Source organism: Lipophrys pholis (genome assembly GCF_963383615.2).
Source record: "Lipophrys pholis genome assembly, chromosome: 16".
Taxonomy (NCBI): Eukaryota; Metazoa; Chordata; class Actinopteri; order Blenniiformes; family Blenniidae; genus Lipophrys; species Lipophrys pholis.
This window is the reverse complement of record NC_137634.1, coordinates 26553838-26569464: the sequence shown is the minus strand read 5'-3', so window position 1 is coordinate 26569464 and position 15627 is coordinate 26553838. Positions and strand designations below refer to the sequence as shown.

The 15627-nt window shown below is 44.1% G+C and overlaps 1 protein-coding gene across 1 annotated transcript in view; it reads right to left on the bottom strand.

Moving 5' to 3' along the window:
- The window catches only part of clmpa (CXADR like membrane protein a), a 63082-nt gene extending 48042 nt beyond the window's left edge, over positions 1–15040 (bottom strand). Inside the window, exon 1 of the mRNA XM_080483791.1 lies at positions 14584–15040. Within this exon, the coding sequence (XP_080339917.1) occupies positions 14584–14617 (34 nt within the window). The 5' untranslated portion in view covers positions 14618–15040. The remainder of the gene's footprint in view (positions 1–14583) is intronic.
- Positions 15041–15627: the final 587 nt, after the last annotated feature.

The following is a 15627-nucleotide window of genomic DNA, read 5'->3' as shown; positions in this document are numbered from 1 at the left end:
TGTAGAGCAGTGTTTACCAAACCCTTTGTAGAGCGGTGTTTACCAAACCCTCTGTAGAGCGGTGTTTACCAAACCCTCTGTAGAGCGGTGTTTACCAAACTCTCTGTAGAGCGGTGTTTACCAAACCCTGATTGAAACACATCAGAGATGTTACGTGACTCCAAAAATGATGAGAGTTGCAATGAAACCACTTTGTCCAGCAGTTTGCACAAAAAGGGAAGTTTCGAAATGGGCCTAAAGTTCCTGAGGTCTGATTGGTCCAGATTGTTTTTTTAAAGTTTCGGTTCCACAATAGCGTGTTTGAACAAATTAGGAAACCTGCCTGAAGAGAGCGACAGATTAAAAATCTTGGTCACCCAAGGTCCTGTTGTGTCAAAGGTATTCACAAAGAGCTTAAAAGGCAGTGCATCTTCAGAACTGGAGGACGGTTTCATTTTGCCACCAGTGCAGACCTTTTATGAGACCTATGGCTTGAAATCCACATGATTGTCTCAAATCAACAGTATTCACTGCGTCACCGCATGAAGTATTGGCGGGGCAACTGTTCATTAGGGACAGGTGGGGCTGAGCGCCACCTGGTGCCTGGTGCTCGCCCCTCTCTCACCACGCAGTGTGTATTGCATTAGTGTAGCTCTCCCCTCTCTCACCATGCAGTGTGTATTGCATTAGTGTAGCTCGCCCCTCCCTCACCATGCAGTGTGTATTGCATTAGTGTAGCTCGCCCCTCTCTCACCATGCAGTGTGTATTGCATTAGTGTAGCTCGCCCCTCCCTCACCATGCAGTGTGTATTGCATTAGTGTAGCTCGCCCCTCCCTCACCATGCAGTGTGTATTGCATTAGTGTAGCTCGCCCCTCCCTCACCATGCAGTGTGTATTGCTTGCAGTAAAGTGTTCCTGCTCAGGCTGTGGCTCTGTTCATTCTTCATGGGTCTTGAAGCCCCGCCCACTAACAATGTCATTTAGAAGCTCAGAGCTGATTGGCTGTTGCTGATTGAGGCTCTGCTTCACAGAACCGGAGCAATTCGAACAAATACCATCTTGTGAGCAGCAAACACACAGTTAAGAATCAAACTGAATGAGGTGGATTATTTACTGGAGGAGTTTGAAAGTCTTTAGTGGAGAAAGTGGAGGACACTGGTGGTAAACTGTGACACGTGATCAAGAGTCTCTAAGTATCTCTTGGTTCAGAAACTCTGCTGGTGGTTGAGTGGTGGAACATTCATCTTCAGACCAGCAAACCCTGGTTTGATCCTGAGATTTGCCTTTTTTTTTTTTTTCTCAATTGATTTTTTATTTGTTTTTATCGTCTATTTCCAGTGCACAACCTTTTCACGGGCGCAGTACCTGTATGGTTGTTATAATGTGGCTAAAACGTTGTGCACCTACTTTACTTTGCATTCATTGACGTCACTAGAACTGAAATACAGTCTTGCCCAACCAAGTATTTACATCTAGAAACGCCACTGAGTACTGATGGAGGACATGTCCCACAATGCATGTCAAATTTAGGACTCCATGACAGTTAACTCTGGATTTCCAACAGCTTTTTGATTTGAGAAGAATCCCAGACAATCCTAGAATCACAGGTTCTTTTTTACATTTGTATTGTTGAAAGAAGCCAGACTGTCCAGAAGAAACCTCTATAGTCTGAAGGGGAAGCAGGAATATTAATCACAATATATGTTTTTGCATGCTGATCAATATACCAAGACGATGGTACACTTGCGGCAGCTCGGTGCTATCCCAGTGCTGACTTCCATTTCCTGGGAGTCCACATCAAGGGGGACCTGACCTGGACCTGAACGCCACTAGGCTGCTGAAAAAGACCCCACAAAGACTACATTTCCTGAGGGTGTTAAGAAAGAACAACATTCCACAGAGACTCCTGGTGCACAGTATATCAATATACATGTGATGTTTCTTTATTGATCCTCGCAGTTTGAAGACCATCCTGAATTAAGGCTGACGTAAATAAATGTATAATTTGTCTTTAAGGCTTTAATGCAGTCATTCACATGTATACATTCACAATATAAGAAATGTACAGCTAAGAAGTCAACAAACAACACTCAGAAACTACTAGTGAAATGAATTTGTTAAAATTACAAGCATAAGAAAAGCCCCAAAAATACGACGTTTCAGTTGTATGTTTTCTTATACGCAACCTGAAAACCTGAATATATCTTGAACGTGTATTTTTTCTATACAATATCTTTTTAATGAACCTGAAATATCCTAAAATATGTAATTTATCACAAGTTAATCTTGCCAACTGCACAAAACGTGTTGTGTGAACATGTGAAGCCACAGTACATCTTCACGGTAGACATTCATATAAAATAACACATTCACTCACAAAGGACCCCTCCGTCTGAATTATTCTTATCATTTGGGAATACAATCATTCCTCCCATCATTTTAATTAAATATGCTTCACTGAAGAGTAAACAAAACACTTCAAAGCAATATTTTTAAAATCACAACCTTGAATGTGTATTAAAATAAACCATCACGTTGTAAGAATGACACTCATCATTCTTTTCCAGTTCACTTCAGCTTTTCTGCCCCAGGCCGGCCCCACATCATGTTATCAAGAAAAGAAGACTTTTTCTTTTCATTATAATTGACCTTAATTTGATCACAATCTCACACTGAGATCATTTAAAGCCTTTCTGGAAATACATCATGAGGAAAAATCAGTTTGTAAGGTTCCCCCAGCTGAAAGAGTCACACAAATACAGTTATTCATGCAATCAATCACCGTGATGTGACACATGTACGAACAGCCGCTGCAGACTAGACTATACAAGTTCCTTTGAATTGTTGGGATTTATGGTTGGTTATTAGCATTAAATTACTGTAAGTAATAGATTACTGAAAGTAATAAATCACTGCAAGTTATTTATGAAAAATAGAAATTATTAATAGATGTAAATGGTAATTTACTCATTAACAACTCCTGAAGTAATTAAGTAATTACTTAAAAGTTAATAAATTATCAAAAATTATTTATTAATGAAAAATTATTAATTGGAATAAATTTATTTATTTATTAATAATAAATTGGGGCACCACCAGATAAACTGGAAATAGCTAATACCAAAATATCAGTCTCGTTTGTAAAAGTTTTATTTAAGTTAGTTATTATTTCTGTGTAAAAATATAACAATCTTAAATAAAAGGGAAGGTGTGAGATCCGAGCACAGACTGTTACAAACCAGTGAATGTCAACAATAAATACACAATAATCACCAAGAATCGTTCAATTCAGTGTGTGTGTGTGTGTGTGTGTGTGTGTGTGTGTGTGTGTGTGTGTGTGTGTGTGTGTGTGTGTGTGTGTGTGTGTGTTGAGTGATGAGTGATGAGTGTTGAGTGATGAGTGATGAGTGATGAGTGATGAGTGATGAGGGTGAGTGGGTGTGATGACCACGAATGTCCACCAGATGGAGGCAGACATTGGTGGGTCAGTGTGGTGACCGTGAAGACCACTAAGGGCGTGCGGCGGCGCACAAAGGGAGAGCGCAATGACTTGATGCGTCCACCAGGTGGATGTCAAGAGGGAATGCGATGACCCACGCGACCACTAGAGGCGTTTGACTCGCTCTTTCTGGGGGATGCAGCGGTTGCTTAGCGGCCAGATAAACAAGACGTCCGTCGCACACGCATGCGCGAGGGCGGTCTCGGAGCGAAGTGGTCTCACCTACTGTAAACGAACGGACGGTTCCGTTGGCCCGGTTCTGAGCGCCGGAGTTCTAAGTGGATGTCTGGACATGCAGTTAGAACCCTGGTGATCGAGACGGATGTGGTCTTGCAGCACCAGATAGCAGTTATTCGCTAACTGTAGCTGTGTGTGTGTGTGTGAGCTTATCTTGATCTGATAAGACGAGCGCAGGGGAAGCGCAGACCCGGGTTAGTCAAAGAGGGGGAGATGAGAGAAAGAGTCCTGTCAGTGCTGAAGGACTCTTGTTACGACTGCGTTCGTTTTGTGTGTTTTCTGTCATCTGTGTAATTCTGCAGACAAAAACAGAGGAATAATCTGTCCAGCTCACTCAGGTAAACGAGTTACTCCAACAGCAGGAGATGTTCACTCCACTACTTCAGCAGCAACAAGTGAACCTTAAAGGCTGTTAAAATCATTATCAAAAGAAGTGCGGGAGATCAAAACAAGCATACACAATGTAATAAGGGTTACAATTACCATTTAAATATATATGAAAAAAAAGAAAAATGCTGTTGTAAGTTGCATTTACAGAGCACCAGGTTCTTTAAAGAATGGATGGAGGACTATCTCTGAAAAACAAATACATAAGTTATATTAATTTCTGGTGATTTCAATATTGATTTGCTTAATCCAAACAGACGCCAATAGACAGAAGAATTCCTAAATACACTTATATGCTGTTATAATTTATTTCCAAAAATCACCAGACCAGCAGGGTTACCACACAGGGCAACATTAATTCATCATATATTTACAAACATCATAGATAATATCATAGTGAGTGGACTATTAATAAATGATATCAGTGACCACCTTCCAGGTTTTACAATTTATGACAAAAACCACAGAAATACTAAGATAGACAATGAACATCACTACAGACAGTCAGAACTGAGGAATCCTTGAATAAACTAAAAAATGAATTACAATCATATAACTGGGAAGCAATTTCTAAAGAAAAACATGTTGACAATGCTTATGATAGACTATTCAAGTTATTATATAACTTGAATAATACAAACACAGTCCTATTATAAAATGTAGAGAGAAAGGAAAATATAAAGATAATCAATGGATGACAAAGGGGTAAAAAAAAAAATGGATGTAAAAAGAAAAACACGTTATACAGAGAATTTATAAAATATAGAACTAAGGAGGCAGAAAAGAATTTCAGAAATATTATGATATTATGAGGGCATGTAAAAAAGAATATAATAAATTAATAGAAAATAATATTAAAGGTATATGGAATGTATTAAACAATATTATTAAAAATGCTCCCAGTGAGGAAAATGATCCATCCATCCTCTTTCTGGCTGAGTCTGTTTGCGGTGGCGTTGGCAGTATAGAGAGCAGAGAAGCCCAGGCATTCCTGTCCCCTGCAACTTCCTTCAGCTCTTCTGAGGTGAACCCGAGACGCTCCCAGACCAAACCAGAGATCTAATCTCTCCAGCGAGTCCTGGGCTGACCTCGGGGCCTCCTCCCAATTGGACGTGCTTGGTGGACCTCTACAGGGAGCCCACCAGGGGGCGTCCTGATCAGATGAACCACCTCAACTAGCTCCTCTCAATGCGGAAGAGTAGCGGCTGGACTTTGAGTCTCTCCCGAATGGCTGAGCTTCTCACTCTGTCACAAAGAGTGACGCCCACCACCTTGCAGAGAAAACTCATCTTGGCCACTTGTACCTGCGACCTCCTTCTTTGGGTCAAGATCCAAAGTTCATAGGAGAGGGTGGGGATGTAGAGAGACCAGTAAACAGAGACCTCAGCTCCTCTTTACCACAACGGTCCGGTACAGTGACTGCTTTACTGCAGCCGCCTGTCTGAACTTGTGGCCGACCTCACCATCCCTCCTCCCATCACTCTTGAATAAAACCCTGAGATACTTAAACTCCTCCACCTGGGGAAGCCCCCCCCCACCCCCCACACCTGGAGAGGACCTGCCATCCTTTTCCGTGAGAGGACCATGGACACAGATTTGGAGGTGCTGATCCGCATCTGAAACCGCTTCACACTCCACCGCCCCAAACCATTCCAGTGAACTCTGGAGGCCCTCAGGTGACACCGCCAGAAGGACGATGTCATCCGCAAAGATCAGAGACGTCACCCTCCGGCCCCCCCACAGGATGCCCTCCTGACCCCAGCTGCACCTCGACATCCTGTCCATGAAGATCATGAACAAAAGGAGTGACAAGGCACAGCCCTGGCGGAGTCCAGCGTCCACCATGAACAAGTCTGCCTTAATGCTGTAGCAGAACCTGGTTGTTCTGCACTTGAGACTGTGGTACCTCCTCCCAGAAGCCAGCAGAGAGATCTGTCCATGATCTGGGTGTGTTCAGTCTCTGACAATGTTTTGAGCTGGCGACAGACAGCATTTGGGACCTGCGTTTGCTGTCCTCACCACTCTCTGGAGGCCCTTCCAGTCTGCAGCTGAACAGCTCCACACCACAGAGAGAGGTCAGTGGTCGGTACACTCGCTATGGTGCTTCGATAGAAAGTGGTGAGGATGCTGGCAGGTAGATGAGTACAAACGCTGCTGCGCTCGCTTTGTCAGAGACAAGGTGTTCAAGGACCAAGATAGATTGATGGTTATGTGCCCCACCAGGAACTTGGTGCTTTCCACCACCTCCACTTAATAATCAGTGGAGAGTGGCAGGGTGGGCTCCTCCTCAAGTCAACAATGAGTTCTTTTGTTTTGTCCACATTCAGGAGAAGATTGATCCTCCTGCACCAGTCAGCCAGATGCAGCACCTCCTCTCTGTAGGCCCAGTCATCATGGTTCTGGATTAGGCTCACCACTGTAGTATCATCTGCGTACTTTATGATGTGGTTGATGGGGGACCTGGCAACGCAGTTGTGAGTCATTAGGGTGAAGCATAAAAAGAGGAATAAGAATTGTTCACAACAGGAAAAGGATGTCAGTTGAAGGACTGAGTCAGAGGGACGTTCTGCACAACTGAATTCCACCCCAGCCGGCTGAAAGACGAATTGTGAGACATTACCTGTTTCTATAAGACAAAAATGTCAGATTTGGATGTGAATTTAAATTAAGGGTGGAATGAGTTTGTGGAAGTCCTTAATTAAGTGTTTTGTGTGCGGTAAGGAAGAAATATCAATGTGAGATAAATAGTTTCGCAAATAATTTCCTGGTTGCGACTAAGGAGCCTATTGGCGGCCCAGTGGTCAGAAGACTAGCCCAAATAGAGGTCTCAGGGAGACCCGGGCTTAGTATATTTATTAAAACTGTTGCGTTAAAACTGTTGTGCTGAAATAATTTTGTTAAAACTGTTGTGTTGAAATAATTGTGGCGTGTTGAGAAAGGATTTTTGGAAGTTTATTGAAGGATTGTGTTAAGTGATAAAAGTGGGTCAGCGATAGACCGCTGAAGATGGAAGGTGAATTTGAACGAGAAATTGAGGAGAATCATTTGGATATATATGGTGATGGTAATGAGGATGTTCAACCGGTTGGAGTGCAATTGCAGAGAATATGGCCATTTTACAGGAGTGCAGTAATTGGCCCGGACAGAGAGAAAGAGAAGAGTTTGACAGAGGCAAAAAATTGAATTGGCAGACTGCAGAAAAAAGGAACATTTCCAAATGATAAACTTCGGATGGATGTTGTTGCCGCATTAAAACAATTGATTGCTTTTTCAAACGAATAAAAGATTTGGACCGAGACATTGAGAAAGGACGACTGTTGACTAAGACAAAAGCACGAAAGCAGAAGGAAGTGTTGCAAGTCGGACTGGGCTTCTGTCTGCATTTAGCGCAGGCTGCAACGATGCAGACAAAAGTTATTACTCACAGAAAAAATGACTCGACTAAGAACAAAACCGACCCTACAACGAATGGGAAGTGAACCAAAACAGCCCATGGGACCAAAGATTGATCTGAACATGTTGCTCCATGACCAAGGTAAGGCTTCACCTGAAGAGAAATCCAGCTGGATCTCTTCTGGGGCAATAAAAGGGGGGGACGGGCTGTGGAGAGGTAAGGGTAGACGTCCCATTCCTTCACAGGTTCTGTTGAAGGTATTAGTTGAAGAAGCCCACTCACCGGCACATGTTGGCCAGAAAGCAGTTTTGGCCCAGCTCAGACATTGGTGGCACCCGCATATGGTTGACTTTGTGAATGACTTTGTGACTCAGTTATGCGAGCTGGAGGGGGGGGGGGGGGTCACCTATGATGAGGGATGCATGGAAAAGCCTGTATGTGACTTTGTGTAAGTCATAATGAGTCCTAACTAGTGTTTCAAACTAGCAATGTGTCTGAGAAGGTTGAGCACAAAATTTGATCCAAGTGTACTTGTTAAGTTGGACAGTGGTGTTTTGAGTCCACTCAGAAGTTAGGCTCACCAGGTTAAAGCTGGGTGTCTGGCTGTGACTGTTCAGGGACGGAGTTTCTGCTGCCGATGACGACTCACTCTGCCTGACTGCAGGAAACAAGGAGGCGACGTTGGATTAGCACTTGTGTTAATGTCAGTCCAGGGATGGACGATGAGGAGCGAGCTCTGGAGCGTCTGTGGTTTGCTCTGGGCTCAGGGCTGTAACGCTCCTGGTGGTGGGAGACAGAGAGACGGTCGGAGGCGTTTGTCCCTGTCTGAAAAGTCCTGACTGTGCCTGGAACTGTCAGAAGTGTCAGAGGGGGCGTCGCCGTCAGGCCGGTCACTGTGCACGTCGTGCGTCAGAATCTCAGAGTGGCCACCGTGTGACGCTTCATGCTGTTGGAGAGAAAAATGTGTTTTTTGATGCCTTGCTTCATCATTCCCAATGTGTCATGTGAAATTCCTCGGCACACCAACTCGCTGAGCGTATTCAGTCAAACGAGCACTGGAGACGAGATGCCGGCAGGCGGGTCGGACAGGCCTGAGGTGAACCTGAGATGATACAAAGACCAGCTGGCGTGAAGATCACAAACTCAGCGTGGGGGTTGGAGTGCAGTCACAAACTGTAGTCCCACAGAGCACTGAAACAATAACAGATCCAGAGCCATCAACCTGTCTCCTCCTGACTGTCACCTCTGAGATGACTGCCGAGAGAAGTGGAGGCTATGAGGGCAGAGCGTGACAGAGACTGTCAGAGTGCTGCAACGTGTCACTCTGTGACCACTGGCAATGGAGATTTTCATCCTCTGCACATCTGACAGATTCTCCTCCCTGCCTCTGGTAACATGTTCTATATATAAAACATGACGACTAATAGTTTGTGTGATCTGAGCTTGCTGGAGTCACCTGACAGTCTGTCAGGTGACAGGAAGTGTCTCAGATGTGATCGTGCGCCGGACTGCATGGCAGCAGGGAAATAAAGAATATCATAAAGGTCACAAGGAGAATCCTATAAATAGACTGAACACTGAAAAACAGCCGAGTGACGGATTTATATTCAACTGAATGTATAAAGAGTAAGACAGGGAAAGAGCCTTGTTTCCTAATCATGCATGCGGCTCACAAATCCTGAAATAGTCCTTCATTCAGTCTGACCATCCTGGAATTATTTCCACTGTCGACCATGAATGGATACAAAACTGTGTTGCTTTTCATTCCAAAGTCATTTGACGACTGCAGCTTCCAACACATCATGACTCTGAAATATTAAAGTGTGAACTTCAAAGTGACCTTCAGGCAAACCGCATAACTTCAGACCTGAATGATCACAACAGCTCACAATCAAATCCAATGCACACTGAAGCTGTGGCTGCTGAGATGCTGAGCCGGGTCTGATTAGTGCAGCGAGGAGGAGGCAGTGCCATGAGGTAGAGCATCTTTCTGCCACGGCCTGTTGAACTCATTCCCATAATGCAAGTAATGAAACCTCCCTCCTCCATGGACACTAATTGTGATATCATGACCCCGTGTGAAGGCTGAGCCAGACCACGGATCCACTCATGAGTGTGGATGACGTGCTGCCAGTTAAAGGCTTGTTTATTTCTGTCAAAGCTTCATTTTCTAAAGAAGGGTTGACCCAGAAATATCAAATATCACAAAATATCAAATATCACAACATTTTGTAATCAATCAGCCACGACACCAAAGGCCAAACTAAACCAGACAAAGACAACAGATTTACTATTTTCCACCAAATAAAATTAATCCATCAAAACAAGTTTAACCTTCAAAATGAATTGTGTGGATCAGAACAATGGTTTGTGCTCGACTTGTGCAAATTAAGAACTACAATTAAGAATTGCTGTCATATCATTGCTGTTTTAGTCTTTTTAGGTGTTTTCATCCTTTAGTTGCTGCGTTTGACCACATGAACGCTTGTGCCTCAGTTGGTGGGCAGACTCGTCTCTCAGGCCACGTTCACATGTACCCGGGTTTTTACAAAGCTGGATGTTTCCTCTTCTACATTCAAAAAAAATCTTTATTTATACGGACCAGCATATACACCAGGGGCCTCTGTTATAAAGGCTGCTGAAGCTGAAAAGGTCCTGAAAGATGCGTACGCCACTTCCCACTCGAAGTTTGTGATCTAGAAAAATAAACTTGCCTGGAGAATGTTGGTACCGGTACGACAACTTAGAACCTTGAGCAACACATTCTGGAGACGGAGAACCTGGTGGTGCTGATGGTGAGGTGGAGAACTGAACCAGATTCATCTCATACGTGTAATCTCTTCAAATATCAGATTTATTGATCCACGTGATCATAAACAGTCAAGCTGCAGAGTTCTAGATGTTCCTTTAGTGGAACGTTACTGCTGAATCAGCAGAACCATGTTCATATGTTAAACTTTCATCTTCCAATGATCCTGAGGATAGAACTGATTGATTATCAATGATAGAGGATAGAACTGATTGATTATCAATGATAGAGGATAGAACTGATTGATTATCAATGATAGAGGATAGAACTGATTGATTATCAATGATCCAGAGGATAGAACTGATTGATTATTAATGATAGAGGATAGAACTGATTGATTATTAATGGTGACAAAGTGAGTAACAATCAGTCTAATTTCAGAGGAAACACAGAAATAGCACGGTGACAGTCAGTGAGTAAAGCTGCACTATGGGTGCTCTGTACGGTCATGCGGTCTGGAGACAGACGACCTCCTCCACCCTCCTCCTCCACCTCTGGAGACAGACGACCTCCTCCACCCTCCTCCTCCACCTCTAGTGACTGAGGATAAAACCTAAAGTCCACTGAACCTTTTCACCGTTCAAATATTTAATTTATACATTTAATAACCAGATAAAACTGAACTTTATCAGTCTGCTGGTCTCCACCTAAATGTCTCCTTCCTCTACGACACTCTGACACACGGTGGAGTCACTACCATGATGTCACTCTCCTCTATGATGTCACTCTCCTCCATGATGTCACTCTCCACCATGATGTCACTCTCCTCCATGAACTCACTCTCCTCTATGATGTCACTCTCCTCTATGATGTCACTCTCCTCTGACCTCCATGATGTCACTCTCCCCCATGATGTCACTCTCCTCCATGATGTCACTCTCTTCTGACCTCCATGATGTCATTCTCCCCCATGATGTCACTCTCCCCATGATGTCACTCTCCCCATGATGTCACTCTCCACCATGATGTCACTCTCCCCCATGATGTCACTCTCCTCCATGATGTCACTCTCCCCATGAAGTCACTCTCCTCTATGATGTCACTCTCCACCATGATGTCACTCTCCTCCATGATGTCACTCTCCTCCATGAAGTCACTCTCCTCTATGATGTCACTCTCCACCATGATGTCACTCTCCACCATGATGTCACTCTCCTCCATGATGTCACTCTCCTCCATGATGTCACTCTCCTCTGACCTCCATGATGTCACTCTCCCCCATGATGTCACTCTCCTCCATGATGTCACTCTCCTTCATGATGTCACTCTCCCCCATGATGTCACTCTCCTCTGTCCTCCACCTTCAGATCAGACTCTTCTCCTCCACCTCTACAGTCACTGATCTCTCAGACTCTCACTATTTCCATCAGTGACGACGAGCTGCTGATCACTTGTTTTTTCTTTTAGTAGTGATTCCACTACTGTGACACCAGATAAGATCATCACCTGACCTCCATCATCACCTGACCTCCACCTCCTCCATCACTATTTCTCTCTCAGTAAAATTCCTTTTCTTCATCTTTTCTTTCAGGATTTAGCATCAAATACTGGAGATCAACAGGCTGATTGAGATGTAATAATATAACGAGGCCCTTTGCATTGAGCATTGATGGTAGAAAGTGGGCGTGTTGGGGGCGGAGCCTGAACGGTCAACCTTCCAGGTGGACTGGATCTAGAAAAGGAAAGTACCTGTAGATGTGTGAACGCACCGTTTTACCAATCTGAATTGTTTTGCTGCACACCATTTTCAGCTTTTGGTGGTACCAACATTTTTAATGAAGCCCCTGGTTCAGACTTGGTATGAGCAGCTAAACCTGTAGGGGGCAGTGTAATGAAACACATGAAGCTATGATAGCCAATCAGAGTCCTGGAATAAAAATATGTTGTTTCGAATTGTGACGTAAATCTCCGCCTCCCCTCCATTAGATGCAACTGGAGACACAGAGTTTATCCAGATCTCCACGGTGGCCAGAGTTTTCAAGAATCCTCGTTTGTGGTGGCGCTCGAGTCCATCCTCACATGCCCCGACACGTGGTAGTAATCAGTGGATAAGTATAATGTGTGAATTCCAGATATCTTGTTTTCTTGACAATGTTGAACTGTTGTCCACCATTGTAATTGTTTTGGATGTTCTCACCATTTGATGCTATTGTGTGCTTTTTTTTTCAGGTGTTTTGTTTATTTTCCAGATATTTCTGCTGGTTTTGCTCCGTCCCTCCACACAGGGGAACCAGCATTATGGACCGTAAAGTTAAATGAAACCACCCACATGAAACGAAACTCTAAAGTTTTCTTGGAGACGTTTCATAATTTGAAATCATCAGACTGAAAGGTGAAGTTGAAATATTTATCAACTGATATTGGCATGCAGGTCTAATGTTGGGCTGTGACTCATTTTTTATTGTAAAAACTATTGAGCCTTTCTTTTATTTGTCACATTCGCCTCCTAACAGAACAAAATGAGTATAGATTTTAATATTTCTCTGATGTGTCCCAAAATTCAAAATGAGCACTATAGCTTTACATGTAATCTTGTGAAAGATAAACAATGAAGCACCACAGAGAGGCTGCAGGTTGGTGTGAGTGAACAACATGAACTTTATGTCAGTGTGTTAGTCGCAGGAAGAAGAATCTCAGCAACTTTGACTAAATGGTGATTAAGTCCCAGACCGAGTCCGAGCCCTCCCACACTGCAGACCGTGTCATGGTGTGCTGTGCAGAGTATGTTAAACAGCAGAAGAACTGAGCAGGTGGCGTTAACATGGGCGGTGCAGCGGGGAGCCAGGGTCATCTCTTCTCGGTTCTGAAAGGTGATATTACGTCAAACGTTCAGCTCTAACCACTAATGGAGAACACATGTTTCTACCATGGTCCCACCACAGTCCTGCAACCTGTTTCCTTTAAGACAAGATCCATGATGCTGTGGGAAAGCTGTGACCCTCTGCAAGCACGATGTCCTGCTGGAGCGCCTGGTCCTTCAGTGTTTGCATCACGTTGACACATACCACCTAATAAAAGTGTTAAAATACTGCAGACCATGTGGAGTTCTTCCCAGCAGCAGCTCCATCATATCAGTGGTCACCTCACTGTGTAATTAAACCTTCATGAATAATTAGAGGAATGTGACTGAGGCCCTGTTTACACCACAATGTTTTACATGACGACACCTCACCCCTTAAAGAGTGTTGTGTTTCCACTGCAGCAGCAGACACACAGACAACGATGTAGTTAGTCTGCCGGGCCACTGGAGGGCGCTGTTCTTTATTTAGTAATGAAACCACACAGACGTGTGCAGAGAACAAAACACTATAATTGTGAAGAAAATGGAGAGAACCCGACATCCGTATGGACTGATGACACACCGGATGATATCAGGGAGAGTCTCAACTATTAAACTACTGATCTGGAGGATAAAACTAGAATAAGACCACTAGTAATACCACTACGGGTCGGCCATGTTTGTGTACAAGTGGATGAGCAGAAGGAAGGGGAGGGAGGGGGAGAGATGAGCAGTAACAGGCTCCATAGCCTCCATCAATCTCTGCAGGAGGGAACAGAGACCATGAAAGAATCTTTCCACTTCGGGAGCCGAGATAAAAACTTCATGGATTCAGTGGATCAGAACACTGGTGTCGTGTAAACGGACCCCCCAAAGTGAAGAAAGTTTTGCGGATACACACATATTGATTGTCGTGTAAACAGGGCCTCGGTCTCTACCCTGATGGGAATCCTTGAAATAAGCCCAGAAAACCAGCACAACCATGGAAAGCTTCCCTTCACAACTCCCACTTTCTTTTCCTCTTACTGGCGGGAAACAAATCCAGATGTTGTCGACATTAAAGGAGCAAAGGTGCAACTTTTGCTCACAGTGAAAGTAGGAAGTTATACATTGTCAAGGGATTTCAGCATAAAAGCCAAGCAGCGCCATATGTCTTGAATTAATATCACATGATGATCACATGATCTTCACAAAATATTGACTTTCGTGCTTAAGAAACCTTTTTGCTATGATGACATGTCATCATAGGAAATAATCATTCAACAGAGAATCACTGCTGAGATGCATGTTGATACTGAAACACAGGAATTGTCCCTTAAAGCTGAAGCTCTTTATGAAGCTTCACAGACAAACACAAACACACTCCCTTACTTTTTCAGTTTTTACTCGTTGTGAAATATTGTCCATGTCAAATGACCTTCTCATTATTTCCCTCTGATAGATCTCACACACACACGCGCACACAATCACACGCACACGCACACTACAGTGAGCCTACCTGACAGCAGCACGGTGAGAACAGCAGTCGACATTCCGACATTCAGCAGAGGAAAACACAGAGGAGCAAAGGGGCTGGTTCCAGAGTCCCCGCGGAACAGGAGGAGGAGGAGGAGGAGGAGGAGGAGGAGGAAGATGTCTCCAGGACGCTCCACAGCTTACACAGTCCGCAGTATCCTCCAATACACAGAGATGATCAGCAGCTCTCCTTCAGCTCCTGCTCAGCTCCACACTGTTCCACACGTCTCCTGTCCTGTCCTGTCCTGTCCTGTCCTGTCCTGTCCTGTCCTGTCCTGTCCTGTCCCGTCCGGTCTGGTCCTGTTCGACCCCGTCCCGTCCCATCCGGTCCGGTCTTGTGTCGCCCGGTCCTGTCCTCTCCTGTCCCGTCCCGTCCCGTCCCGTCCCGTCCTGTCCGGTCCTGTCCGGTCCTGTCCTGTGATTCTCTGCATGCAAGTAAGACTGAGGCGCGGCAAGGTGTGTGCGCTCTGCGCACTGCAGCTGGTAGAAGAGCGACCCCTGCAGGTGATGAGGGTAAACATACCAACTATCTGCAAACCGCCCAGACAGTCCGCATGATTCACAGAACGAAGACAACAGATACTGAATGACACTGGAAGTTTACCCAATAACAGTGTCATGTCCAGAGCATGTCTCAGGGTGTATAGAACACCTTCTTTGATCCAATATTTTGTCTCCGCACGAAGCAGAACTGCCACGGTGAAGAGTCGATGACAGTGACACATGATGACAGTGCAGATGACATGGAATAATATTCAATATTTATATATAAATATTCAAGAAAACAATACCTGTTGTTTATCTCTTGTTCTCGTACCAGTTGTAGGCTTTTCATTTAAAATCTGGCAGGTCTGAATATACAGTCTGCAACTGTCGTTACTTACATGTAACCATACACATACACACTAAGCACTAAAACCTAATCTAATCATTTTAATATGTATTTATTACATTTACACAAATTCAGAGATAAATACTGTATGTTGTTTTCAAAACAAAATCATGCACTGTAAGCATGAACAGTACT